The sequence below is a fragment of the Centrocercus urophasianus genome, unplaced genomic scaffold, assembly GCF_019232065.1.
Source record: "Centrocercus urophasianus isolate 14NV4802_14NV808 unplaced genomic scaffold, USGS_Curo_1.0 seq_31, whole genome shotgun sequence".
NCBI lineage: Eukaryota > Metazoa > Chordata > Aves > Galliformes > Phasianidae > Centrocercus > Centrocercus urophasianus.
In genome coordinates, this window is record NW_024884878.1 from 10,611,202 (window position 1) to 10,637,329 (window position 26,128).

The window sequence follows — 26,128 nt, forward strand, 5'->3', positions numbered from 1 at the left end:
CCTAACTGACACAGCACACCTGTAGTTCTTGTCAAATATAAGCAAAATAAGCCAGGCAGGAGCAACACGCTGCTGCCTCTTATGCCTGATCCTCCAGACAATATGCAAAGCTTTTTCATTCCCAGTTGTTGGTGAAGGATAATGGGAAGTGTTTGTGTGTGCTGAAGAACACAAAGCGTGTTAGCTGCTGGTTCCTTGTCTGTGTTTCCTGCTTGGTTCAGAGCATGAACCTCTGCCCCAGTGGTGTGAGCAGATGGCACTTCAGTGGATAGAATCAAGATTGGAAAACACCTCTGACACTGTCAAGTCCAACCACCAACCCACCCCCAGGTTTTTCTCTTACTCCAGGATAAAAACATCCTTATTGAAGCATTAGGAATTTCATACTTGGTTGCCAGTTTGAAATGTGATTATCATTAGTTATTTAAAATTTAGAGTAAATATGTTTTCTGTGAGGCGCAGGAAGTTGCTACTAACTCTGGAGAAATGTTCAGATGTTGTACTAAGGGACGTGTTATGGTGGTTGATAGGTGGGAGGTTGGATTAGATGATCTTGGACATCTTCTCTAACCCTGGTGATTCTATGATTAGCAATGACTGGAAATGTCTTGATCTCAGATTAATTTCAGATGCAGATCTTGAAGTGATTCTTATGAGATGGAGAATATTTGGTGTGGGTTATCACAACTCTGCAACCCCGGGGAAGATGTCATATTTGTTTTCCTCTGTGCTTAATGAGCAAGCAGGGTAACTGACTGCCTGTATACTCTCTCTGTTCTTGTTTCTGACTCTGGTTCTTCTCTGGATTCTTCTCTGCCTGTGTCATGTTTGCTGGAAGGACTGCTGTTGTTTCTCAGTACTGCAGCATTCTGCCAGGAGGTACCTCTGGCTGAAGAGTGCCTGGTGCCTGGCTGAAAATGCCCCAGCCTTCAGAGGCTGTACAGTGAACTGATATGTACTCTGCCCTTGGTCCTGGTGTCTGTGAAGAGTGCTGAGAGCCCAGCTTAGAGCTGGCAAGACCTGTGCCAAAGCAGGTTTGCAAAGTATTCCATCTCCTCTGTTCTGCTCTTACTGCTCCCCAAAGCCCTCTGCATTCATGGAATCACAGAAAGGTTGGGTTGGAAGGGAACTTAGCCCCCCCCCTGTTCCATCCCCTGCTGTGGGCTGGTTGCTTGCCACAGGATCAAACTGCCTAGAGCACCATCGTAGAATCATAAAATGGCTTGAGTTGGAAGGAACCCCAAGGATCATCAAGTTCCAACCCCCTGCCACACGCAGGGCCACCAACCTCCACATTTCATACCAGCCCAGGCTGCCCAGGGCCCCATCCAACCTGGCCTTGAACACCTCCAGGGATGGACGGGGCATCACAGCCTCTCTGGGCAGCTGTTCCAGCACCTCACCACTCTCTCTGTAAAGAGCTTCCCAATGACATCTAATGTGAACCTTCCCTCCATAAACTTAGAACAGTTCCCCCTTGACCTATCGCTGTCTACCCTTGTAAAAAGTTGATTCCCTTCCTGTTTATCATCCTGTTTTAATTACTGAAAGGCTGCCATGAGGTCACCCCACAGCCTTCTTTTCTCCATGCTGAACGAGCCCAGCTCCCTCAGCCTGTCTTCGTAGTGGAGGTGCTGCAGCCCCCTGATCATCTTTGTGGCTCCTCTGGACCCTCTCCAACAGCTCCAACCTTTCCTATCTTAGGAGCCCCAGCTCTGGACACAGTGCTGCAGGTGGGGCCTCACAAGATCAGAGCAGAGGGGGACGATCACCTCCCTGTCCCTGCTGGGCACTCCTCTGCTGATGCAGCCCAGGTACCATTTCCCTTCCAAGCTGCAAGAGCAGCCTCTGTGTTTTTTTTTTTTTTTTTTTTTTTTCCCCAAAGAGAATCTAGAAGATACCTTCTGAGTATGCATAAAACATCAAACACTAGAATAGGAACAAAATAAAGAATATCCTAATTGAAACTTCTTGTAATAGGTTGGCTGCTGTCATGGCTTTTGCAGTGTTGTGAACTGCCAGTTCTGAATCTGTCAGCAGGAGCTGGGAGCCCGTGCAGCACATGTTTCCTTGCTGTGAAACTCGTGGTTGCCTTGCAGTGCTCCAGCAGCACAGGGATGGCTGTGGAGGTGGGCCTTGTGGAGCCTGGCTATGCTATTCTTATTTAGAAGCGCTGCTGTGTTGCAGAGAGGAAACAACAATAAAGGGAATATGTTGCTTCTGCATGCATTAAGATCACTGATCAAACCACATGAGATCCCATTTCAGACATAATGTGCATTGGAGGGCAAAATTAGATTGAGAAGTAAATGGAGCCTAAAATTTCCATAGCTTTATTCGTCAGAAGGCTGTTTCATTGCGTGGCTTAATTCTCCTAGTTCTTTCATTCATTGCATGCAGCACGCTGGCTGGAGTGCATTTTAGAAATAATGGGACGAAAGAAAAACCACAGCTAATTTGGCAGTGTCTGTGAGGTGTGTGAGGGCCGCTCTGACTGAGGGTGGAAGGGGAGGTGGAGTGCAGAGCAGTTCACACTGACACTTAGGAGGAGTTGTTGTTGCTGTTGCTTTGGTTTCTTCTACATTTTCTGAAGTTCTGAACTGCGTGGAATTGTTTTTCTTGCAAATTACTCTGCAAAATGAACGATGCTTTTAAGAAATGGTATTTCAGAGGCCTTATACTCTGAGGCAGTGATAAGCCTCCGCATTTTTTTTCCTTTGTGTGTTTTTTTTCTTTTCTCCTGCCGTTTTACATGTCTTTTTGACAGGAGGAGGCTAAGTGCTCTCTTAGATAAGCAGACACATGGTTTTTTTTGCCTTTGAATGTAACACTCGATGTCATTCCAAACTAACACAGAAGGCCAGGCAGAGCACTTCACTACAGTGAATCCCTTTTGAAGCAGGAGAACTGCAGGTCTGTATAATTGGCAGCAGTGCTATGGATGGGGGGAAGCATGTTTGTGGGTCTGTCCCACCTACGGATTTACGATGCGCACATGCCTGCGGGTTGCGCTTCCTTGTCAGTTTTCCTTCTAAAGCAGTGGGAGCCACAGAGTCAGAAACAAGCCATGGCTTGTCTCACATGGCTTCATTAATTCCTACCTGTTGTTTGCAACAGAAAATGCAGAGAGCTGTGCCTGTCGCAGGCAGCGTTCATGGAAATGTCTGTCCCATCTTCGCCACCAATTCTCAGCTCCAGGACTTGTTTTTCCATCTCCATCAGTTCTGGCGGTAGATACTGGCTGCCTGGCTGCCTGGTACAATGCCTTTGCTTTGCAGTATGCTGAGGAGCTCCTTTGGCGAAGGGCCAGCAATTTCTGCCCAGGCGCTGGCATCCTCCGGGTGAGCAAGGGCACCAATGCCTACCAGCAGCCCACCAGGTCCTGTCCTGCCCCTGGTGAGGGGCTGGAGGCCTGGGTGAGCTGCCTGCCACCATTTCCAAAGCTGTGGAGATGCATTTCCTCTACACTGGTGGAGAGACTAAGCCCTGCATTGGTGTCCCATGTGTCTTCTGAGAGCTGAGTGGGAGTTCAGGTAGAAGCAGGTGGTGAAGCAAAATACAAGTAGTCCAGAGCAGTATGCACTCCTTGTTTTGATCTGAACCACTTTTTCTATCTACTCCCAGACCCTTACATTTTGCATAGCGAAGTCACTTCCATCTTGAACATGTCCCATCCTTCCCTTTCCTTCCCCTTCTGTGATGGCAGTGGTCAGGTGCACGTGTTGGCACCCTTAGGCTGTGAAGAAGCAATAAGCTTGTCCATAACTATTGTGCCCGTTTGTTCTGCACTGATCAGAGCATGTTTTCCCCACATATCAAGGTCTGTGACAGTGCTGAGCAGCAGAGATACCTGCTAGGAAGGGTAAATCTGAACTCCAATAGACAAACATCTGTGGCTTCCTTGCAGGTGAGAAATAAAATAAACCCACAAGCTCTGTTTCAGAGCAGTGTGCTTAATTTGATTTTTATGGGTTTGATAGCAGATTACAGTAATGCTATCACAAAGCCTCACAGCCACAGTCACAGTGGACAGTGTGATTTCAACACCTCCTCCACTAATCTTTTTGCCCACTGCTCCCTTTCCCTGGCTGCTAATTTCACACAGGCACTTAAACATGATGGATAATTGTGTTCTGCTTATCAATGTTTAATTTAAGGGCTGTTCCATCTGACCTGGATGCCCTCTGCAAGAGCTATGCCTCATTATTGATTTCATGGTCACACCTGTGACATTACCTGCTTTGTAGGAAGTAGACTTTGACATTCCTGTGAGGTTTTGGCAGCCAGAGATAATTGTCAGAAGAATAATCGAGTCAGCAAAATCATTACAGGTGATCTGTGTGTTACCACTGTTTTATCTGCCTCTAATTAGGTGCAGGAGTGGTAACTCATAGCAGTAAGCATGCTGCAATGGTTTTGATGTCTGCAAATAAAGCTCGATGAACACAGGAGGGAAGTTATTCATTAACAGCTGTGCTCCAGCTTGCCCACGTCTTGTGCCGGGGCCATATCCTTTCCTGGAGTAACCAGGAATCTGGATACGATCACATGCAGACTGTGGGCACTGCTGGGGTGCAAAACCTGAAGCACATTTAGGATGGAGCAAAGGATGGTGCATGCTCTTGCTATTTCTGGATGGAGCACGCCTGCTCTGCATTCAGCATGGTAGAGGCGACTGTAAGGCAGAGGCTGGGGACGTGGGATGGGGAGGAAGGTCCAAGGCTGCTGCCCCAGCTTTAGTCTCCTCCAGACTTTGGAAGTCAGCTGTGTAGGTGACAGGTACACTGAGTTCTTAATAATCACTGCGGATAGCTGGCTTTTATAATTTCATTGCACCTGTGGGAAAAGACAGGAGTGGATTAATTCCTTCCTCCTTTGTTATGGCTGTAACCAGGCTGGGACATGGTAACAACAGAGGTGCAGTGCAGAACAGTACGTCGTATGCAATCACACTGAATTCTTTTTTCAAGAGGAGCTCATCTCCAGTTGAGGTGCTGCTCTGCTCCTGATGCCACTGTTGCCAGTGCGACATGCATCCCAGTGGGTTGGGGCCAGTGGTCCTTGAAGGTCTGTTCCAACAGAAACACTTCTGGTTCTCTGAGTCTCTTGAGGTCTTCTTCCTGCTGTCAGCGTTGTGAAGTCAGTCAAAAGTTTTCCTTACAATAATGACTGGAACAACAAGGGTGGTAGTATCAAAATCTGCAGTTGGCAAAGGAAGAACTTGTCGTAGAGGAAGGAGATTTTTCAGAGAAGTCAGTTTTGGTAATGAGTTTGGCTTCTGTGCTCCATGTGTGTCCTGCCTGCTTGAGACCCTGCCTGCTTCTGGCTTCCAGTGGAGAAGCCCCGCTGTGCTGGGCAGGATGTGAGGTGTGCACTGCCTCGGGTGCCCATTTCAGAGCCCTTCCTGTGTGAGCAGGTCTGTGGCACAAGCGTGTGTGTGAAGGATTCACCAAAATGGAAAAGCTGGTTCTTACTGTACTGGTTATCTATTCTCTGCTTGAACCTGTATCTGGAGGAATGGGACCGTACTGTTACTGTGGACCCAGTGCACTGCCCTGTCTTTGTATTCCTAGGCTGATGGCAACCTCAGTCTGCTGCAAACATGAAAAGTGGGTGGGAGATGATGCATGGACAACCCCTGGGTCTTCTCAGGAAGAAACATTACAAGTCCTCTATTGCAGAGAGTCTGTTCTATTGCATTGGCAAAAGGGCTCCTGAGCTAACCCCCAACACCTGAACCCTCTGCATTTTCTAATGCGTCCTTTGCAGTAATTAATTACCTCTCCAGTGCATTCATTTCTTTCATACTGTTACTGGCAATCAGTTAGATAAAGGGGAAAAAAAACATGTTGGTGCCCTGTGGTATTGGAAGTGAAGGGTTTTCACACTGTCAGGGTAATGAATTCTGCAAGGGTTTGAAGTACCTGAGCTTGGGGAAGTCCTTGTGTCATGTGTCTAGGAGTGACAACCCCCAGTGGTTAATTACTGCCATGGATGAGACTTGAGCTGATAGCAAAATGAGATAATTTCATTAGTAGTTAAGTGTGAAGTTAATTGGACTCACATTTACACACAGCAGTGTACAAAGACACAGTTGGAAATGCTCTTCACCTCTTTTCTTTAACAGAAGGTAAGTAAAATGAAGAATGTTTCTGAACCCCTCCCTCATTCTTCCTCCCACTGTGGTTTGGGGATGAGGGAGGCAGTTTCCACTGCACGCTGCCAGGCCGTTATCTTGTGCAGGGGTGCAGACCTGCCCATGTCCATGACCTGACCATGCTGCTGGCCATGCTGCTTGGGGAGGGTGTTGCTGACTTCTCCCGCTGCTGGTTGCAAAATAATTTCTTTTATGGAAGAAAATTACTTATTTGCACTTTTTCTGGGAAATGATAATTTGCTGTCAGTGCCAGCACGCCGTCAGCTCGCAGTGAATGGAAGGACGGACATTCATTGCGTATCTGCTGTGTGCAGGGCCAAGCACTTTGACACACATCTGCAGCCCCTGGTCCCACTGCGCCAGTTGATATTGTTGTTATTTAGCATCATTATATTTTACTTTCTGGAGGAATGTAGAATGAATTCCAGCAGGAATAAGCCTCAAAATGATGTGCAGCGTTTCATCCCTGTAGCAAGCTCAAGATGGACACGTTTACTGACTGGATTAGACCAGCGTGTTCCTTGTTGCAGGATACTTTGTTGGGAAACGTCTTCTAAATGTCACATTACTTGGCGTGCTGCAGCACTTTAATCCATCAGACTTGTGACAGCCTGCTAAGGAAGTGGTGGATTTTTTTCTCTATTGAGGAGATGGAACAGCCAGGATCACCTCCAGATGTGATCCTCTTCTAGTCCACATCTTCCTGCACCTTTGCATTTTCAGAGGAGGGTTCTTTGTCTGTATGGCACTCTGACAAGGGCTGTGGAGTGCAGATAATTCTGTATTCATGCTTTTCTGTTCAAACATTACTTCTGGGTTGACTACTGTTTTTGTCCTATGCCAGTCAACATTCTTTGAACTGGTTCCTGGTTGACTTGCAGTTCTGGTGGGTGATGACAGTTGGCTGTCTGGTTTGTGGAAATAGGATACTGTAGGAAAGTGGTGTGCTGTTTGACACTAGTGCCATCCACACTCATGTGAAAGCATCCCATCCTCTCAGCTGTGTCTCCTCAACTTCCCCTCCCTTCCCCTCCCTTATCCTAAGTGTCTGTGACAAAGGCAAAAATTATACACAGATGAGAAAGAGCTTGCTTGGGACCTGGGAATCATGGAATTGCAGAATTATAGAATGGGTTGGGTTGGAAGGGACCTTAAAGAACATCGAGTTCCAACTCCCATGCTGTGGGCTGAGTTGTCACCTGCTTGAACAGTGTTTGGTTGAATTTTGCCTTTGTGGAAAGGCTGGGGGAGCAAATGAATCCCTGGCATGTGATGGGTTGGAGTCCACATTGCAGACAGACTTCAGGGTACTCCCCAGTGGCATGAAGGAGCCCAGTGAGGAGGCGGACCCCAGCGTGCAGCACGCTGCTCTGAATATTCACCCTCAGGGATATTGTGGATGGAATAATTTCATGGCCTTCAGGACTCTCTCCCTTGCTGAGAGGATCAGAAGCAGTTAGTTAGTTATCTGCAGAATGTAACCAAGTGTTTGTCAGCTAATCAGTGACCTGGTTTAGGCCAAGCATACAGAGTCCATTATGCTGCTCTAGCCCCTCAGTCTCACTTTCCATTTGAGGAAAAAAAAAGAAAAGCTGGTTGTGTCTCCAGCCAGCACTGTAGCAGTGGTTGCTGGTGGGTCTTGAACATCTCAGAGGAGGACACTCCACAACCTCTATGGGCAGCCTGTGAAACTGAAGCAAGTGCAGCCTGAGTGATCTCCTCCATGGTGTGGGCTCAGTAGCATCCAGATGACATTTGAGCCAGGAGACAGGGGACAAACCCCTGCTGCAGGTGGCACACAGAACAGGGTCCCTTTTTCCTCCCCTGCCTGGAGATGATCTGCACTGTGGGAGATGCAGTCTTGGCAGGGTGCGGCCATTGCTTCCTCTGTGCCTTTGGTGAAATATCTACAGCTGTGGGCCCAAGGGCTGTGTGGAGCTTTGCCTGGAGCTGGGTTTGAAGCAAGGGCACCTCAGCACTCTGGATGAGAGGTATGGTGAGGTGGGGGACAGCCCATAGCTGCTTTCTGCAGCGTTGTGTGCGGACCCCAATGACAGAAGGTTTCCCTAGCATCAGTGAGGAGTACTGCATCAGGCTGTGAACTGCCTGCTCTTTTGCTGGAACATCAGCTGTGTTTTGGAAATTAATTCATGTCCCAATGTGTGTGTGTGTGTGTGTGTTTCCCTAAATGACTTTAACTGAAGATGGAAATAATGCTTTTATCACATTTAGATCTCTGCAATCCATCAGCTCATACAGTGTAATTTTCTGGAGAGTTTCCTGGAGAAGTGCAGTTGAAATAAGCATTATTTTACAAACTTTGACTTTACAAAGCTGAACTTTGGAGAAACTTGGGAGCAAAAGGAGAGCAGTTGGAGTTCAAAACAGGGCTTCATCTCCCCGCTGGAATCTGTTCTTCCCCTCACAAGCCCTCACTATGCCACAGCATGATGGCAGCTGGTAGAGTAAGCAGAACTGTTTCTCCTCTCTCCAAACAAGCTAGCAGCTGCTTGCTGACGCTTGCGGAGCTGTTGTGACAAACAGGTCTCTGCAGTCAGGAAGGTATAGGAGCATGTCTGCCAGCGGTGATGCTCACGTGATGATTTGTTGGTTTGATTCCTCAGGTCGCGAGCTGGCAAGCACAACCCTCCCAGGATACCCTCCGCACGTCCCCCCTGCTGGACAGGGCAGCTATTCTGCCCCTGCGCTGACAGGAATGGTGCCTGGTGAGTCTGCAAAATGAAGGGGGGTGGAGAGGCGGCAGAGGTGTCCCACTGTGTCGGTGGGAGCTGAGTGCTCAGGGTCTGGCAGAGCTTGGCTCGTGTCTGTGTCACACAGTGCAGTGCTCACTTGGTAGTGGCTGAGCATGTGCACACAGCTCTGAGCAGGATGGTGACATTTGGGCGCTGGCAGCAAGCAGCAGGTGAATGCCTGGTGCTAGGGAGTCTGCATGGGCTTGCTCCTGTCTGAGCACAGGGGGCCTAGTGCTGCTGGAAATCAGTGTTCTCATTTCAGCCTGAAATAAACAATATCCCCAGGCCCTGCTGTCTTTGATTTGGGCATGACAGACATTGCTGTCTACAAGGGAAAGAAGTATTCTAAGCACTAAACTTACATGTTAAAATTCATGAATCTGGACCCTAATCATAGAATGGCCTGGGTTGAAAAGGAGCACAATGCTCATTCATTTCAACGCCCCTGCTGTGCGCAGGGTCACCAACCAGCAGCCCAGGCTGCCCAGAGCCACATCCAGCCTGGCCTTGAATGCCCTGCAGGGATGGGGCATCCACAGCCTCCTTGGGCAACCTGTGCCATTGCCTCACCACCCTCTGTGTGAAAAACTTCCTCCTAAAATCCAACCTAAACCTCTCCTGTCTCAGTATCGTATGGTTTGAAAATGAATGGGTACTCGGAGATTCTTTTTCTTTCCCCTACTTGTTGCTTTCCAAGCCTTTAAGGTCCTCTGAGATTGTCACTTTGGAGTCAGCAAGGTCCAACAGTTATTGAAGAAAATCTCCCACAGTGGAATTTCATATGTAGTCACATGGCTTCAGGAGATGGTGGTTTGGAAAACAGCTCTCAGTAAGCAAGCGGTAGTCAATGGTAATTATTTATTGTCCTGGCTATTTTGGGATTCGTATTTTTGTCCCAAACTGATTATAATCTGTAATATGTGTTCCAGCCGATCACTGAAAAATTAAGAAAAAGAAACAGCCATTTTACTTGTGCTGGTTATGGAAGCTAGGTCAGAGGTTAAGTTGAAATAATTTTTACCCATCAAATATAATTTTTGGAAAGTTCTTCATTTCTTGTAAAGATCCGAATGCAGGTCTGAAAGGTTTGACTCCTTGCTGCATGCTATTTCTCAAGGACACACAAAGTTACTAGTAAGCTTTTCCATCCTCATTGAGGCTGTTCTTACTTCAGAGGCATTGCCAGCTGCTTAGATCAGCTGAAGGTCTGCACTTCCATTAACTTTTTAACATGGCTGTTACACTTTGAGCATTTGGAGCACCAGGATCAGTTAATCACGTGTGTCAGGCAGGCCATGGAGATGTATGGGCAAATGAGGGTGCTGTGCATGAACCTGCTGTTACATACACAGCTTAGAGATGTAGCGCAGCGAGTGGGAAGCAGGTTCAGCAGTGTCTGATGTCCCATCCTGCCAGTCCCCTCAGCTCTTGCTCGGGCTCTCCTGTGCTGGCTCTTCACCAGAGCCCTGAGCCCCTGCTTTTCTCGAGGCTCATTCTGCCACTGAGGGTAAACCTGAGGACAAGGAAGGCAAGGGGGAGGTCGGCCTCATCTGGCATCTGCAGCTGCCAACTTACCCGTGGGAAGTTTCAGACAGCTTATGTGCACCTGAGAGTGATGATCTGGAGACTTTTAGAAACCTTGTGGGAATCCATTGCCTTCGTTTGGACTTACACCCAATATGCAGCTCTGAGTCTCTGTCACCTCCCAGAGGCTTTACTCTTCCTTTTCCTTTTGGTGGATGCCGGGGAATGGATGTGTCCATGGTTGCCACCTGTTTGGGCACACCTGCTGGAGCAGGACACAGAACTGTGAGAGTGATGGTCATGGCAGAGCTCAGCACAAGGAAATCCAGAGGGGGTTCGGTGATGTACGGTCATCTGAGCCAGTTTTCCTGGGTAATAGATTTTATTTTTAACTACACATAGGCCTCTGTGACCCGTTACATTGAATAACTGCACTGTTCCTCTCACTGGTTCCTTTAATAACAACCTTCTGCTCCAGCTAGTGTGAAGGTCAGCTGCAATTTCTTCAGGTTTGCTTTCTCATTTAAGTGAGAATTTGCTAACTAGCATCCCAAACATCTTCCCAATTCTTCTTTGCCTCTTGTCATTTGCCTGGCTGGGGAGAGCATCCAAAGCCAGCTGTCAGATCAGGGCTGGGGCCACAGAACATCCGTGGTAGTTCTGATACAGACACGTTGCCATGACCAAGCCTGTGTGCATCTGTTTTCCCTTTTCACAGGGATTTACTTTGTGACCTGCTGCTTCCTTCTCATAGTTTTCAGAGCACTTGCTAGAAATATGCTTCCTCAATAAGTTTTTTAATTGTAAGCCACGAATTTCTGCTCATAATTATTTGTGAGAGCGAAGTAGTTAGAGGTGTGGGAGCAACAGATCCATGGTGAGATGTAAAGGGTTCTGTTCTGCCTCCTGCAGACATTGCTTGTGCTGCAGTGAGTTCACTGGTTCCTCACTGCACTGCTGGTGCTTGCCTCATGTCTGTGGTGTCCGCCTCACATGGTGCGTGTGAAATGTGAGGGAAGTGTCTGAGCCCCTTGGTGTTTTCACCAAGCATGCATGGATTCAGCTCCTTGTTCTCTTCTTACTGTTCTTCCCACCTCCCTGCTCTCCATCTGAACAAGAAAGGCTCCCCACTATCAGCCTGTCCTGACTCTCCATCAGCAGGACCCTCCCACAGGAGCATCTCCCCTCTTCACCTGCTGCATGGCCACTGCAGGCCCTGTTGCATGCTATGGCATGGAGCTGCTGGTGGACAGCTGGATGGGAAGACAACTGGTGGGATGCTTGAGCTTGGAGAGCGATGGTTGGTGCCAAGCTCTGCCTGCACGCTGGATACAAGTACAGCACTGTGACATGCATCCAGGAGTCCATCCTATGTAATACCTTTATCCATGCACACGAGGCACAAGGGAAGGCAATACATGTTGACTGAAACAGATGGAGATAGGATACATGGGAAGGCTTCAAACTTCCACCCATCTGGATATCTTCAGATGCCTGGAGAAGCTGTTTTGTCTCTGTCTTTGTGGGTTTTCCAGTCCTGAGCACCCTGGTCTGGCTCTTTGCTCACTGTGTTGTGTGCAGGGCCAGGAGATCTGCTGCAGTCTTGTGCAGCAGAATTACCCCATCATTATGTGACACTGTGTTTTGGTTACAGCGCTGCTGAAAACACATCACAGAATCAGGAACTGTTGAGCTTCTTTTTGGCATAATGATCAGAGCTGTAGCAGGAAGTGGCTGTCTGAGAACCAGTGTGCTAGCAGTCCACGCAGGTACACGGGAGTGAGAGCTCTGCTCTGGATTAGAGCTGCTGTTGAACAACAGAGGTGTGGATCGCCTTCAGGATCTCGATGGAGGCTTCTGGCAGTGGCCTTGTCACAGGACAGAGACCGATGGCTCCATGAGGACCTGAAGAAATTGCCCTCTATCCTTCTCCCACCCTTGACCGTTGTGCCCTCTTGCAGCCCCCTGAGGTGCAGCTTCTGGACCCACTGAGACCTCCTGTCTGCCTGCACCCTGTGCCTGGGTGCTCTGTGCTCAGCAGCTCAAGCTTGCCCATAGCTCTTCTGGCCCTGGTTTCAAAAGTGCTCAGATAACACCCCGTTACCCTCTGTGTCTTCTCCACTCTTTCCTCTCTCCTTGTCTTTGGGATGAGCCCTCTCCCGTGCCCTGCCTTCCCCAGGGCTGTCATTCACAACGTCCTCCAGGGGCCTTCAGCACAGGCTGACAGGAAAGGGTACAGCATCCAGAATAGCGATGCTGAAAATACAGTCATTAATGGGACTCCTGAAACCCAGATGTCCTTTCTGAGCACCGGTAATTTGTTTTTAATGAAAAACCATGCAGTGACCCTGAACAAATGAATTTCCTTTATATGAAGTCCATGTGCAATTACCCAACTAAAGGGACCTGAAAACACTGACATTCAAAACTGGTCTTTGAAAAGTATAAAAATAGCAATAGTGCCACTTACAATTTTTCATCAAAAAAAAAAAAAAAAAAAGAGGCTCATCCTGATGAGCAAAGCAGAAATGGTGTCGGGAGGAAAAAAACAACACATGGTTTTTAGAAGAATTTTTCCTTGCGATTAGTGGGTATTAATGCAGACAGGCCACATTGTGTATCTTTTCTCTGCTTGGTCTATTTCTCCCATCCAGTCCTGGATGGGAAAACACCCTCTGTCAACCTGCTTGGTACACAGTGATCTTTTACAAGGAACAGAAGCACAGGTGCTGTGTTGAGGCTGGGATCAAAAGACAGGAATGAGCGAGCAGCTCCTGCACTGAGCCTTCAGGGACAGGCTTCCCTACAGACTGAAACCTTTTGGTCATAGCTATCATTGTATATCCGTGCTATTTGTCCTGACTCTGCCCATGCCAAACTCATGTGATGGTGTGAAGCAGTAAATGTGACAGGAAGGGAGGTGGGAGGTAACACACTGACAAACAGGGTCTGACGAAGAAGTGTGTGTGGTTTGGTAGAGGCCATCAGTGTCAGAGCCGGAGGACAGCCCTGCACTGTCCTGATGGACTGCATGAGCTGAACTGGCTGCCTACTGGAACAGTGGAGCTGCTGCCACCAGTAAAACAGAAAGGAAAATCAAGCTGAAAACAAGGAATGAACCTTGGCATTCCTCTAGTGGGGTGGAGAGCAGCAAGTTGTCTCCTTAGAGCTTGGTGATGATTTCTGAAGCTGTTTGCCATCTGCTTCGCTTGCTTCATACACTGAGATCTCAACAAGGATTTTTGTCCCTGTGCTGATTATGATCACTGACTTTGTGCCAGTATCCTGGCTTTGCACAGCTCTGCTGTAGGCTGGATCATACTGCGCTCATTTCCATCGTCCCCCTGTGCCCTGCTGTGCCCTCTGTGGCACTCATCTGTTTGGGGTTCCTGGGGCCAGGGTGCTCAGCAATGCTCCGGTGTTGCTCTGGTGGACTTCAGGCAAATGTGTGCATTATGGGATGCTCATTTTGTATACTCATCTGTGGGGATGCTCTCAAGGCAGAGAGCCTGACCAGGGAATGGAGGTGCCATGGGAAATCATGGCAGTGCTCTTGTAGGCAGGTGGAAGGTGTGATGCTGGGGCAAGTGCTTGATGTATCAACCTTGTAGGCAATGCAAAGCTGCCAGCTGGAGAGTCACACTTCAATCTGAGTACACTCACCCAGTGCAAATGCAGCCATCATGCAGAATGCCCCTGAAACACCTTTATGACCCTGGAAGAACACAACAACTCTTCACAGCATCCGCCTTTAAAGCCAGAGGACCGCTGCTAAGAAATAGGAAATACTGATGTTTGGGATGTTGCAGGGTGTCTTTTCTACTTAAGTGAGCTTACTGCCTTCTCCCAGGTTTAGGTCTGCTTCACACAGATGTCTTCCCACTGTTCTGTGGTCAGAGAACAAATTCTACATAAGTTTCATCACATATGATGAAGCAAATGATGCAGCATCACAGAGATCTCAGTGCAGAAACAGACTGAAAATCAACTGACAAATGATTAGTACGAATTTATTATTGTTAATAACGAAGTAGTTAAGAAAATGATGTATGCTTATCTACTGCTCACGTACATTCTGAGTAACGGGCTCCCAGGACCAGAGGAGCGTTGAGGAACATTCTGTTGTTCGTCTTTCAGATGTGCATCTTCTGCACTTGGATGGAGCATACATAAAATTTTTTTCACTCAACTGATGTAGAAACCATGCTGACAAGGACAAGAAGGTGAAGGGTTAAGAAGGAAAAGCCAACAGCCTGTGCATCTTCTGCTCCCAAACAGGTTTCCTTCCTACAGCCCAGATCCTGAGCAAGGCCCACGAGCCTCCCCATGCCCTTGGCTTTCAGGGAACTGCTGATAACAGCACCCAGGTATCTGCACGGCGAATCCAGCTCAGTCTGCTTCCCTTTGCTCCAGCTGTAATTCCTGCCTCTTCCCTTTGAAGTGAAACAGTATGCATAACTAAACATAAGTAAGCAAAGCAAAGTGTGTATAAACAAAAGGTTCCGTATTTAGGAGTGAGGAGGAGGAGAAAAAAACATATTGTATTGCTCCACTCTTTGGAAATTTCTATGAATTTGTAATAACAAAATTACCATAATTTGCTCGTTAACGCCGCTAGATCAGTCAAGCATTGTTCCAAACACGCAGAGGCTGCTTCTGGCTCCGGGTCTGCCAGCGAGCTAAGCACGGTGAAAATTAGCATGCAAATAGCTCTAATTCGGCGGCGAGCTGTCAGACCCGCGTTCGGTGCCTCGTTCCGTCTGAAATCTCTGACAGCAGCGGCTCAGACAGAGCCCCCCCCCCCCCCCCCCCCCAAGGAAGACCCAACACGGAGCACCGAGGGGCTCCTCCTGAGTGACAGCCCGGCCGGCTCCGCTCTGCCGGCCGCGGGGCTGCGGGCGCTCCGTGCCCCATCCGTACCCCGCCGGGGCAGGCCAGGGGAAGGGGCGAAAGGGCTCCGGCTCCAGGGCTTCGAGCGGGAGGGGGAGCGCCCGGGGCGGCGGTCAGCGGCCGTGCTGTGCCCAGGGCGGGGGAAAGGCGTTCTCAGTGCCTGCGGGCGGCGATGGCTGTGCTTCCACCCCGAGAGCCGCCGTAGTGCTGCGGGAGGAGCTCCGGCTGCCCGGAGTGCTGCCCCGGATAAGCCTTGCAGTAAAGACGCAGCTTTTATCTCTTGCCTCAGCGCAGCTGAGCTCATGCACCCGCAAGGAAACGCTGCCAGCAGCCTAAAAATAGAGGCTGCTTTCTGATGGTGTTTCATTTGGTGCTACGGGCTTGACTCTTTGCCCATCTGCTGGCAGCGGAGCTGGCTGTGGAAGCAGTGCCAAGTCTAGAAAGCCCTGCTGGTTGTTTGTTTTTAATGTCATTAGGAGTTTTCCTGTCTTGCTTCCTATTCTACACTTGAGTTCCCGGAGCACTGTGAGCACAAAACTGAGCCTCTGTCCTAGTGCTTCCAATAGGTGCCTGTGGATGGAACGTTTGCCTGTTGACCATGAGTTCCATGAGCGCTGCAGGAGGTAGCATCAGTGCAGGGCTGAGCAGCAGAGCTTGCCTTTACACGGTGTCAGCTCATTCCCATTGAGACTGCACAGCAGCACGCCAGCAGGAACCACTGATCCGTATGGCTGTGAGTTGGGCTTCTTGTGCTGTGCTCCTCCAGGCCCCTCCTGTTGGCTTTGTTTTTGTGTCACTGCTGATTACCAGTTGATGGAAACAAAACACAAAGTAACTGCGAAAAAGCTGAATGTAATTAGGAGGCCAGGAGGCTTCGGATTTTGGAAAGCTGTGTTTTGGATTAGCAAACCAAGGCACCAAAAATCCAGGGAAGGTTCTCTTGTCCCGAATGCAGTCATTGCTACCTAGGCGTGCAGGAAGGGCCGCCAGCTGAACACACACTGCGTGTGCTTACAGGGCTGAGCTCTGCTTGTGTCAGAGTTCCTCGGACCTGAGCATCAGAGATGTGAGAGTATGGAAAACACTGTGTCATTTCTGAGCCTTCACCTCTTTGAGGTTATAAATACGCTGCAGTTACAAACAGCAAATTGTCTGCTCCACAATTGCTCTGGTGTGTCTGCCAAACTGTGCTGGGAGTGATAGGAGCAATAACATGGGTGGTGACAGCGGAGGAGCAGACCAAATCAGTAGTATCAAATCAGGAGGTTTTCTGACACGCTACGGTTGAGTGTGAGAGAGTGCTGGGATCTCAGAAGGAAGCAGAGGAGAAAACATTTAATGGCCCATTGCACCCACGAGCAGAAGGAGCACGACATGGCTGCTGCATACCTGCACCATGCTGGCTGCACTCCGCTGTGCACCAAGTCAGCTGTGTGCTGCCATGAAGGCAGCAGTCAAACAGCACCATGCAGGGAGGAAGAGTCTAAACTCTGGTCACATCCAAGCTCTGCAATTGGTCTGTGCTCTGCAGAATGCAGTTTCTTTTCAACTTGGAGTTTCAGAGCATGTCCATAGACTGCTCTTAGCAGCCCATGGCGGTGGTATGCTTTGCACGCATTTTCCCAAGCCCAGGTTTCTATTTATGCTAAAAGATGCACCTGACCGGGCTCAACTTGCGAGTTCAGACACTCCTGCAACTTCACAGTCTTAGAAAATGCTTGCCAAGTCAGTCTGCGGTGAATGGGCTGTTTTCTGTTTCCAGTCTGTCTGTGTTGTCAAAGGAATGCCATTGCAGGCTGGAGACAAGGATCTGTCCCTGAGCCCCTAGCTTTGCAGCTGCAAGAGTCTTCAGCAATTCTTCTGCAGAATGTTAATTCTGACCTCAGCATTTTTACCACTTGCTGGACTTGTTTTTGTGGATTGTAATCCACAACAACAATAAAACAGTTTTTCATGATGTTTGCTAGTAAGGAGTTTAGTGGCAGTTAGGATTGTCTGAACATAGAATATTTGTTCTGCAGCAAACTCATGTGGTCACAAACTGATATTTAGACCAAACACTGAAATACCTTAGAAGTAAGTGTTCTTTTTCCAGAAGTTTCTGGACACACTGAAACATCAGTAAAACAAGTCAAATGCCAAGACATTACAGTAGATAACAATGCAGTATGATTGATGTGATATCAGTGTGAAAAGAAACTAAGGAATGAAGTAGTGGAAAGAAAAACAAATCAGGGGAAAAATTTTAAGCAATTAAAATTAGTCAGAATGAAAGAGGGAGCTCTAAAGGCACCCCATATCCATTCAGCTCTTTTGCCTGAAGATGTCTTTTAAAACAGAGACAGTCAAACTGTATAAAGTAGTATTTGTGTTGGAAAACTGTACAGGTGCTGTGTGCCTGTACCAGGCAGTTGTAAGTATGCACAGAGGGATGTAGGTCGGGAGAGCTAGATGAAGCATCTCATGCATGTCCTGCTCACAAGGACACGTTCAGCTCTTGCTGTGCAGGAGAAGAGAGAGAACCAAAATAGGGAAGTAAGGCATCCCCAGAAGGAAAATATTCACAATTTCTAGCACAAGATGTGGCACTGGATGCTGATTGTTTGCATGTTGTCTGTCAGCTGCGGCTGCAGTAAACTGTGGATCAGTCTCTACACTGACTGGAAAAAAAGCTGTGAAATTTAAATGCATTCTCCCTGGTTGTTACTAAAATTGATCCCATTTGGCATCTGCTTCACAGTAAATCCACTCAATCTTTGGAGTTTCAGGCATTAGCAGCAAAGGTTACTTTGCACCACAGCAGCTTTCCTGTAGGAAAGTAACTCCCTGGAATATGTAGATGTTTTACTGCAGAGTGAAGATGTGTGGACTCAGTGGCAATGTACAGGTAGGGGAAGGGCTGCTTGCTGTGCCAACAACTGGTCTCTGTGCCAGGGTAAAGACGCTGCTATGTCTTCTCTTCCTCACATGAGCCTTCTTTGTAGCAGAGATTCTACAAAGGGCTCTTTAGTGTTCAATCCTTTGCACTTACTGTAGTAGAGAAACATCATGCCAGCACTCAAGAAGAAGCATCTTCCCATGGAATATTACCCTGGGCAGTCAGGATGTGCCACAGGTTTCTGTCAGGGCACAGGCCATGATGTCCTTGAGCATCAGCCTGCCTGGGAACACAGCATGGGAAGTAACGAGGTTCCCATCAGCACTTACTTCCTAGTGTGTTCTTATGCTTGGCGCAGGTTGTTATTGCAACTGTTTCTGGTCAGACCAAGCAGGCTGCAGGTTTCACCCTGACATGGCTTTGGTTACAAAATGTTGGCTCCCAGCTGCTCAACTGGAGTGTTCATCCCTCTGGAGGTTTAGAGTAAGATGGGAGGGCTTTCCTTGCTTTGAAGGGGCTGTGACCTCGTGTTATCTGAGGTGCTGCCCTGGCCCCAGCTGAACGTTGGTTTGCTCTGCATACTCTGAAACTGAGGTCAGGAGAACGGCAGTGGGTTGTCTCATGTGGGAGCTACAAGAAGAGGTTTAGTAGCTTGTGATGGCAATGGTAATGGGAGGACGGTTGGACTAGATGATCTTTAGGTCCTTTCCAACCCTGTGATTCTATGACTCTGTGATTCTGTGTCTCAGAGCATATTGGTGTGGAAGACTGCTCTGTGAGCAGTGCACCTTCCTACCCTTGTTCACATCTGTATTTTCACATTAATAAAGACTGCCTCCATGTCAACAGCAAAGTACCTTTCAAGCTACTGAAATTCTTAATTTCCAGGTGTTAGAACTCCAATTTCCACGTTATGGATATATTATTACTGCTTGCAATCTTATAACCACTTATGCAATTAGTTAAATTACTTGTGTAATTCCTGGAAGTAACAACATATCATGCTATTACAAGGGCTGAAATTATAAAAGAAAGGCAAACACCAGAATGAAGAGTGGAGTGGACTATTTTCATCTGATCCCAACGTAACATTTCAATTACATAGTTTGGAAAATTTATTAGAATCATAGAATCATTAGCTCGGAAAGGACCTCCAAGATCATCATGTCCAACCATTAACAGCACTGCCAACTGTACGACTAACTCATGTCCCTAAGCACCTTATCTACATGCCTTTTAAATACCTTTCCTGGGCAGCCTCCAATGCCTCATAACCCTTCTTCAGAGAAGAAATTTTTCCAAATATCAAGCCTCAGATTCCCCTGTCACAACTTGAGGCCATCTCCTTTTGTCCTCTTGCTTGTTGCCTGGGAGAAGAGACTGACTGCCACCTTGCTACAAACTCCTTTCAGGGAGTTGGAGAGAACGATAACGTCTCCCCTAAGCCTCTTTTTCTCTGGGCTGTATAACCCCAGATCTCTTAGCCTCATAAAACTTGTGCTCCAGACTCTTCAGCAGCTTCATTGACCTTCTTTGGACATATTCTGTCACCTAAGCATCTTACGGACAGGCTGCAGTCTGCCCTCTGTCAATCCAAGGCAGCAGTTTTGCTAGCTTCTCTCCTTACTACTCCAAGAATCACAAATTCTATTACAAACTCTATTAATAGTTTATTTCTATGCCTAAGTTGAGTTCCAACTTTTACATCACCCACAAGCCCTTCACTGTTTGCAAGCAAGAGGTCCAGTGGGATATCTTCCCTTGTTGGCTCACAAGGTATACAGAACAGGCAGCACTCAGAAGAATCTCATTTTTAGCTCAGAATCCTAAGCAGAGGTGTGAAGGGCCCACACATTAGCATGGCTTGCTTTGCTTTATTCTTATGTCCACCCACAGTCCCAAAATGTTGAGTTCTGGTGTCTGGTTAGGAAGAGCAGACAGCTCTGCAGATGTCAGCCATGGGAGGGGAAGGGCAACTTTCTTGTCATCAGTAATTGCAGCTCTGTGTTCTGTGCAGATGAGTTGGGCTGTTGTCCACTTTGTACTGGGAGATAATTCTCTCCTAATGCAGTTCCAGTATGGTTGCTCTGTGGCACCACCTACCTTTGTTGTATTAAAGTTAAATACCTTTGTGTACAAAAGTTTAAAGTGCATATCTAATACCTATGTGCTTGCAGTAATTACAGGTGTAAATCTTTTTGTCATCCTGCAAAGACTGGGTGAGGTATTTCATAAATATGTCAGAGGCAGCATTAAAATTTTATGGCAGGCAGCACGGGTCGAGAATCGTACAATGACTTCACAGCAAGGTACGTCCACCTTAACCCACAACTCATTACTCACTGGTGGGGTTGCTGTGCCTCGTAGCTTCCTGGAAATGAGTAGTCTTACAAAAATCTGCATGTTTGATTTTTTAAATATGACAGCCTGCGTCCTCATCTGGGTGCTACTTAATATGAAGATTTAAGAAAGAGAAAATACTGTGCAGTCTGTATGAAAATAAAATTATATACAGCTCTCATTAGAAGTTAATTGGCAGTCTTGGCGGGACTGGGAAGTTCAAGTGAGATTATCTGAATATGACTGTGTGCCTTCCGGCTGCAACTACAACACACTGCCTTTTCACAGAGGTGTAAAAACACAGCCAGAGCACGCCAGGATGCTGAAAACGTGTGAAGGTTTGGGCAATGGTTGCCCAAATGTTAATCAATTACTACATGACAGATGTAGGCAGAATACTTTTGCTGAGTGGAAGGACTCGTATGTGACAGTAAGCAGTCTGTTGATCACTGGATGCTTACAGTGAATTTACACGTGGTGTATTAAGCCTCTGTGGATGGTCTTCATTAACATAAGATGAGACCAAGAAAAGCCTAAATGCATAAAGAGTGTGCATGTATCTGTGGGTGTACAACTGCTCATCTCTTAGTGTGCATCCGTCTGTATGCACGTTGTATTTCTGTGCACGACTTCTGCTCTGCCCAGCAGCTCCAGGGGCTCTGTCTTGCTTAGAACTGGCTGCACTTTTAGTCATAGCTTTGTCATGCTGTTTTCAAACAAATCCAACAAATCAAACTGTTATGTGTAAAGAGAGATTTCCTTGAAAACTGTTTGCAAATGCTGCTCTTCTCCTGAGATCTGTTACTTTCTATTTCATCCTCAACAAATAAAAAAGGAAGAAATAATTGCACAGGAAGCATTTCTCTTTTTCTGTTTATTAATGTTCTATTTACCTTTTTCCAGTATTTAAGGGATGAATTGCTTGACACAGTGACAGACAACGCAGGGTCCAGATGCTGCCAGCAGCTTCTAGTTTGGATGTTGAGGTCTCAGGTGTTCTGAAAAATCCCTTTGGAAAGTTACTTTTTCATTAAAGTTCTCCCCTCTGCCCAACTGCCCTCTCCCTGTCTCTTGGCCCGTGTTTGGGACACGGGTGCAGGATGCCCAAATGCTTTTATCACAAGTCTGGTCAGAAGACCAGAAGAGAAGCTTTAGAGAAGCTTTCTGCCCATTCCTTCTAGATACTGGGATTGCTGCTCCTTAGTGCTCCTGAAATTGCAGTGAGAGGAGAAATGTGGTGCACCGGGCAGATCACAGAATCACAGAATCACAGAATCACCCGAGTTGGAAGGGACCTCAAGGATCATGCAGTTCCAACCCCCCTGCCCAGCAGGGTCACCAAACACACACATTCAGATCAGGTTGCCCAGGACCCCGTCCAACCTGGCCTTAAACACATCCAAGGACGGGGCATCCACAACCTCCCTGGGCAGCCCGTTCCAGGGCCCAACCACTCTCCTTGTAAAGAACTTCCCCCTAACATCCGACCTAAATCTTCCCTCCTTCAACTTGGATCCATTTCCCCTAGTCCTGCTGTTGTCAGCCCTTTTGAAGAGTTTACTCCCCTCGTGGGTGTAGGTTCCCTTCAGGTATTGATAGGCTGCAATGAGGTCACCCCGCAGCCTTCTCTTCTCCAGGCTGAACAAGCCCAACTCCCTCAGCCTGTCCTCCTAGGGGAGGCCCTGATCATCTTTGTCGCCCTCCTCTGGACCCTTTCCAAAATCTCAATGTCTTTCTTGTACTGAGGGCTCCACACCTGGACACAGGACTCCAGATGGGGCCTCACAAGAGCCGAGTAGAGAGGGACAATCACCTCCCTGTCCCTGCTGACCACCCCTCTCCTGATGGAGCCCAGGATCCCAGATGTTGTGAGGTACCTCAAAGAGGTGGCTCGAGTTTCTTGTCTCATCAGGCAAACCCAAGAGCTGCCTTTGCAGTCATCACTGACCCTTTCTTATCCATGTGCTGCCACACTGCTGCCCTCACTTTCCGTGCAAAAGTGGGAGACAGTGAAATGCAGTTGGCAGATGGGGAAATGCTGCCCTCAGGTCTGCAGCCCACCGAGGAGGAGATGGAGCTCACATTGTGACTGCCATGTTCTGCTGTGTTCTCACTCTGTGCCTGTGTACATCTCAGAGTAACAAACCTGTGTGTAAAGCAGGATGGCACAACAGGGGATGAGCATCTGTTTCATGCTGCAGTCAGCAGGGACATCTTGGTGGGGCTGGCTCTATTAGATCTACCTGTGTGAGACTAGGAATGGGCTGGCTTGCTGTCATACGTGAACAAGGCTTCCAATATCCACCAAAGCCAAAATAGACACATGGTGCTTACACAGAAGCTGCTCTTTTCCCTCAGAGGTCTCTCTCTGCAGCACAGTTACTGCTGTTGCAGCTCTGGCTGTTAACTCTTACTGGAAAATTTTCCAAGCCTGCTCTTCAGTGGCTGCTTTATTGATTCTGTTTGCTTATCCTGGGACTTTCAACTGGTTGTTAGTTTCATTGAGACAAACTGGGTAGGAAATGACAGACTTTTGGTGTACACAGTGCATTTTCCTGCTCGGTTTCTTTCCAGGTTGAGCACTACATCTGAAACACGTGTTTTGTTTCGGTAGGGTTGTGCTTTGGTACCTGTTTCCTTCTTTTGTGCCTTTATTTTTTAGTGTCACCATCCGCTTTGTTTGGATGAGAGCAAGTAGACCAGTGGACAGTCACTGGCAGAGCAGGAGGCAGAGTTGTCATTGCCCTCCGTCCTGTGGAACACTCATGGACAAAGATAGGAGTGCAGGAGAACTATCAGCTCCCTGCTAGTCAGCCTCTGGCAGTTGTTCTACCCCAATGGATAGGACAGCACAAGCCAGATCTCCTTCATGCTGTGTGGTGACAGTGAAGTCAGCAGCCCAGAAATCTGTGGAACCTTTGTCCTGGGAGAATCATAGCCATTAAGGTTGGAAAGGACAGAACTTAGCTGGATATGGCTTGTTTAAAAGCTCTGCTTTGAGCATGAATTTAGAGCAAATAACCTCTAAGGGTCCCTTCCAATGTTCCTCCATGGTTACACAGCGTCCCTTCAAAAAACAACTAAAAAGGGTGTAGAACATGCAACTTATTTCCTGTTTTACCTACCAAGATCCTAAACTGGTTGAGATTGACTGCGGATCTTCCCTTAGACTTGGATGACGTTTAAGGAAGAATGTGGTACCCACTGCACTGATGTCCTTCCACACATCTTGCTTCCTTTGGACAGCCAACACTTGCACTTCTGCTGTTCTGTCCCGTCCTTTTCCCTTTCAGTGAGGGATGGTTTGCAGCACCCCAATACTCCATGGAGCTCCTGAGAGCAGAATGGCACTGGTAGGTGGTTTTGGGATGAGTGATGAATCCTCTGAGGTGGACTGAACCCAGCACCCTGTGTGCAGAGGGGCAGGCAGTCTTCCCAACTCCTTTGCAGGGTCAGTTCTCTTAAGTCTTGGCATCTTTTTCTTCACATACTGCTTCTTGTGATTTTTGAATTCAGAGTTTTCATTTCCTCTGCACATCACTCTGGAAACGCAGTGGGACTTTACCTTAAAGCAAACGAGTTGGCAGTCCCTAGAGGAGACATACTGGACAAGTGAGCTCACCTGCACTACCACCACCAACCTGCATGGCTCAGCCTCATGGCTGCACCACACTGCTGAGCTGCACAGCTCAGTCCCACAGCTTGCCCAGAGGCATTGTATTCTGCCCCAGTGCTGCTATTCTGGGATGGAGCACTTCTCCCAGGGCCCACTGCTGCAGTGTTGCTCTGAACTGTTCACTCCTCTCAAACCTTCCACCCAAACCTCCACCTCTGAGCGTAGCAGCAGTGAGCATCCTGGTGGCATGCTGTCAGACCTGCACTGAGAGGAGGTATGCACCATTCAGCATGAAGGGCCCCCACTCCCATCTCCACAGTGCAGGCAGGCATGTGTGTGTGTGTGTGTGAGCCCCCGGGTGAACGATTCCATGATTCTTTTTTTTTTTTTTTTTAAGTAGAGCTTGGGCTGGTTGGCAGTGCAGTTGGAAAGTAATGCCAATGGGCCTGGAACACCTGGTGGAACCCATGAGGCATTCGTGCAGCATTCATTCATCCAGTTTAGTTCACCCACAGCCACGGCAATTGCCTGCCTGTACACTGTGATGATGATAGCAGGGCCTGAGCCTTTCTCTCCCATCCCTCCTTTCCCTCCACCACTCACTTGTTTCTCTCTCTCATTTGCTATTCCCTCTCTGCCCCCCCAACCCTCCTGTACCCTCAGCCTCTTTTTGCAGGGCTGATGGATATGCAGAGTATGTTAAGAAGCACACGGTACTGTCACCAAGCTGATGGTGCTCAGTGACTCCTCCAGCTCCTGGCTGGTGTGTGCTGCAGGAGCCTGACACCCTGACCACTGAGGCATAAAAAACAGAGAATTGGAAGCTTCAGCCTGACAGGCACCAGCACATCCCCAGAGAGGGTCCTTATGTGTGTGCGAGAAGGGAAGGGGGTAGCAGAGGTTCTGAGGGGAGGAGAGCGAGGCAGGAGAGAATGGAACAATGAGATGTCAGCCTGCTTCCATCTGCAGCACGGCTGCGTGTTCGGAGGCGTTGCTGCCTCCAAAGCAGCACGCGTGGCGTAGGGTGGGAGGGAGTGCTGTGACCCATTGAAACGCCTGGGGCACACGGCGCTGTGCTGGCAGGGATGTGCAGTACTGTCTCTGGTGGGCGCGGGTCATGCAGGGTGCAGGTCCGGATGTGTCACGGGGCGCTGTTTGCAGAGGAACAAACGGGGGGAGCGGGCAGGGCAGCGGGCACGCTCTGCTCCACCTCTGCTTCTCATGCAAGGGCTGTGCAGCAGGGAGTGGGCACTGTCCTCTCCACCTCGCTCCTCTGCCTGTACACCGCACGGCCTCCAGCAAGCACAGATGCTGCTTCGTGCCAGCAGCAGCCAAATGGTGCTCTTCCGGCAGCGCACAGCTCAGGACGTTTGTGATACCTGAATGATCACCACAGCATTAATGCCTCTCTCCTGGGGTCAGCAAATGAGCCTCTTGGCAGACCTGTCCTGAGTGAGAGGCTGCTCTCTGGGCTGGGATGAGGCGATAGCTCCAGGTCAGCTGGATGGCTGTGCCAGGTGGTGGCAGGTGGTGCTATGGGGTGTTGACCCAGCAGAGCTGCATAGAGATGTGTGTTGTGGGTCTGCCCCTTGGCTGAGGCAGGAGACTTCCCCGGTATGAGATGTGAGCCATTCTGTGTCTGAGGACTTAAATACCTGAAGGCTGCAGCCAGCATCTTCTCTCTTCAACCTGCCAGCCTTCTCTGCCACATTGCCGTAGGAAAATAGTTCTTTCTTCATCGGCGCTGTTTAGTGTGTATATGCTTGTGAACCTGAGCAGGAGAAAGAGATGTGGAAGAAAGATAGGAGAACAGAGAAACTGCCATTCATGGGAGATGTTCCAGTGAAACAACAGTGACATTTCTGTTTGCATAGCAGTGGAACCTATCCAAGGTCAGAGCTGTGTTATGCATGGTGCTGCCCTGAAGAGATTGCAGCTCAGGTATGAAACAGGGAGATGACATGTGAAGA

The 26,128-nt window shown here is 48.4% G+C and overlaps 1 protein-coding gene across 1 annotated transcript in view; it reads left to right on the forward strand.

The window, feature by feature from the left end:
• Positions 1–26,128, forward strand: part of PAX5 (paired box 5) — a 70,507-nt gene that overhangs the window by 35,068 nt on the left and 9,311 nt on the right. Inside the window, exon 4 of the mRNA XM_042829400.1 lies at positions 8,782–8,883. Within this exon, the coding sequence (XP_042685334.1) occupies positions 8,782–8,883 (102 nt within the window). The remainder of the gene's footprint in view (positions 1–8,781; positions 8,884–26,128) is intronic.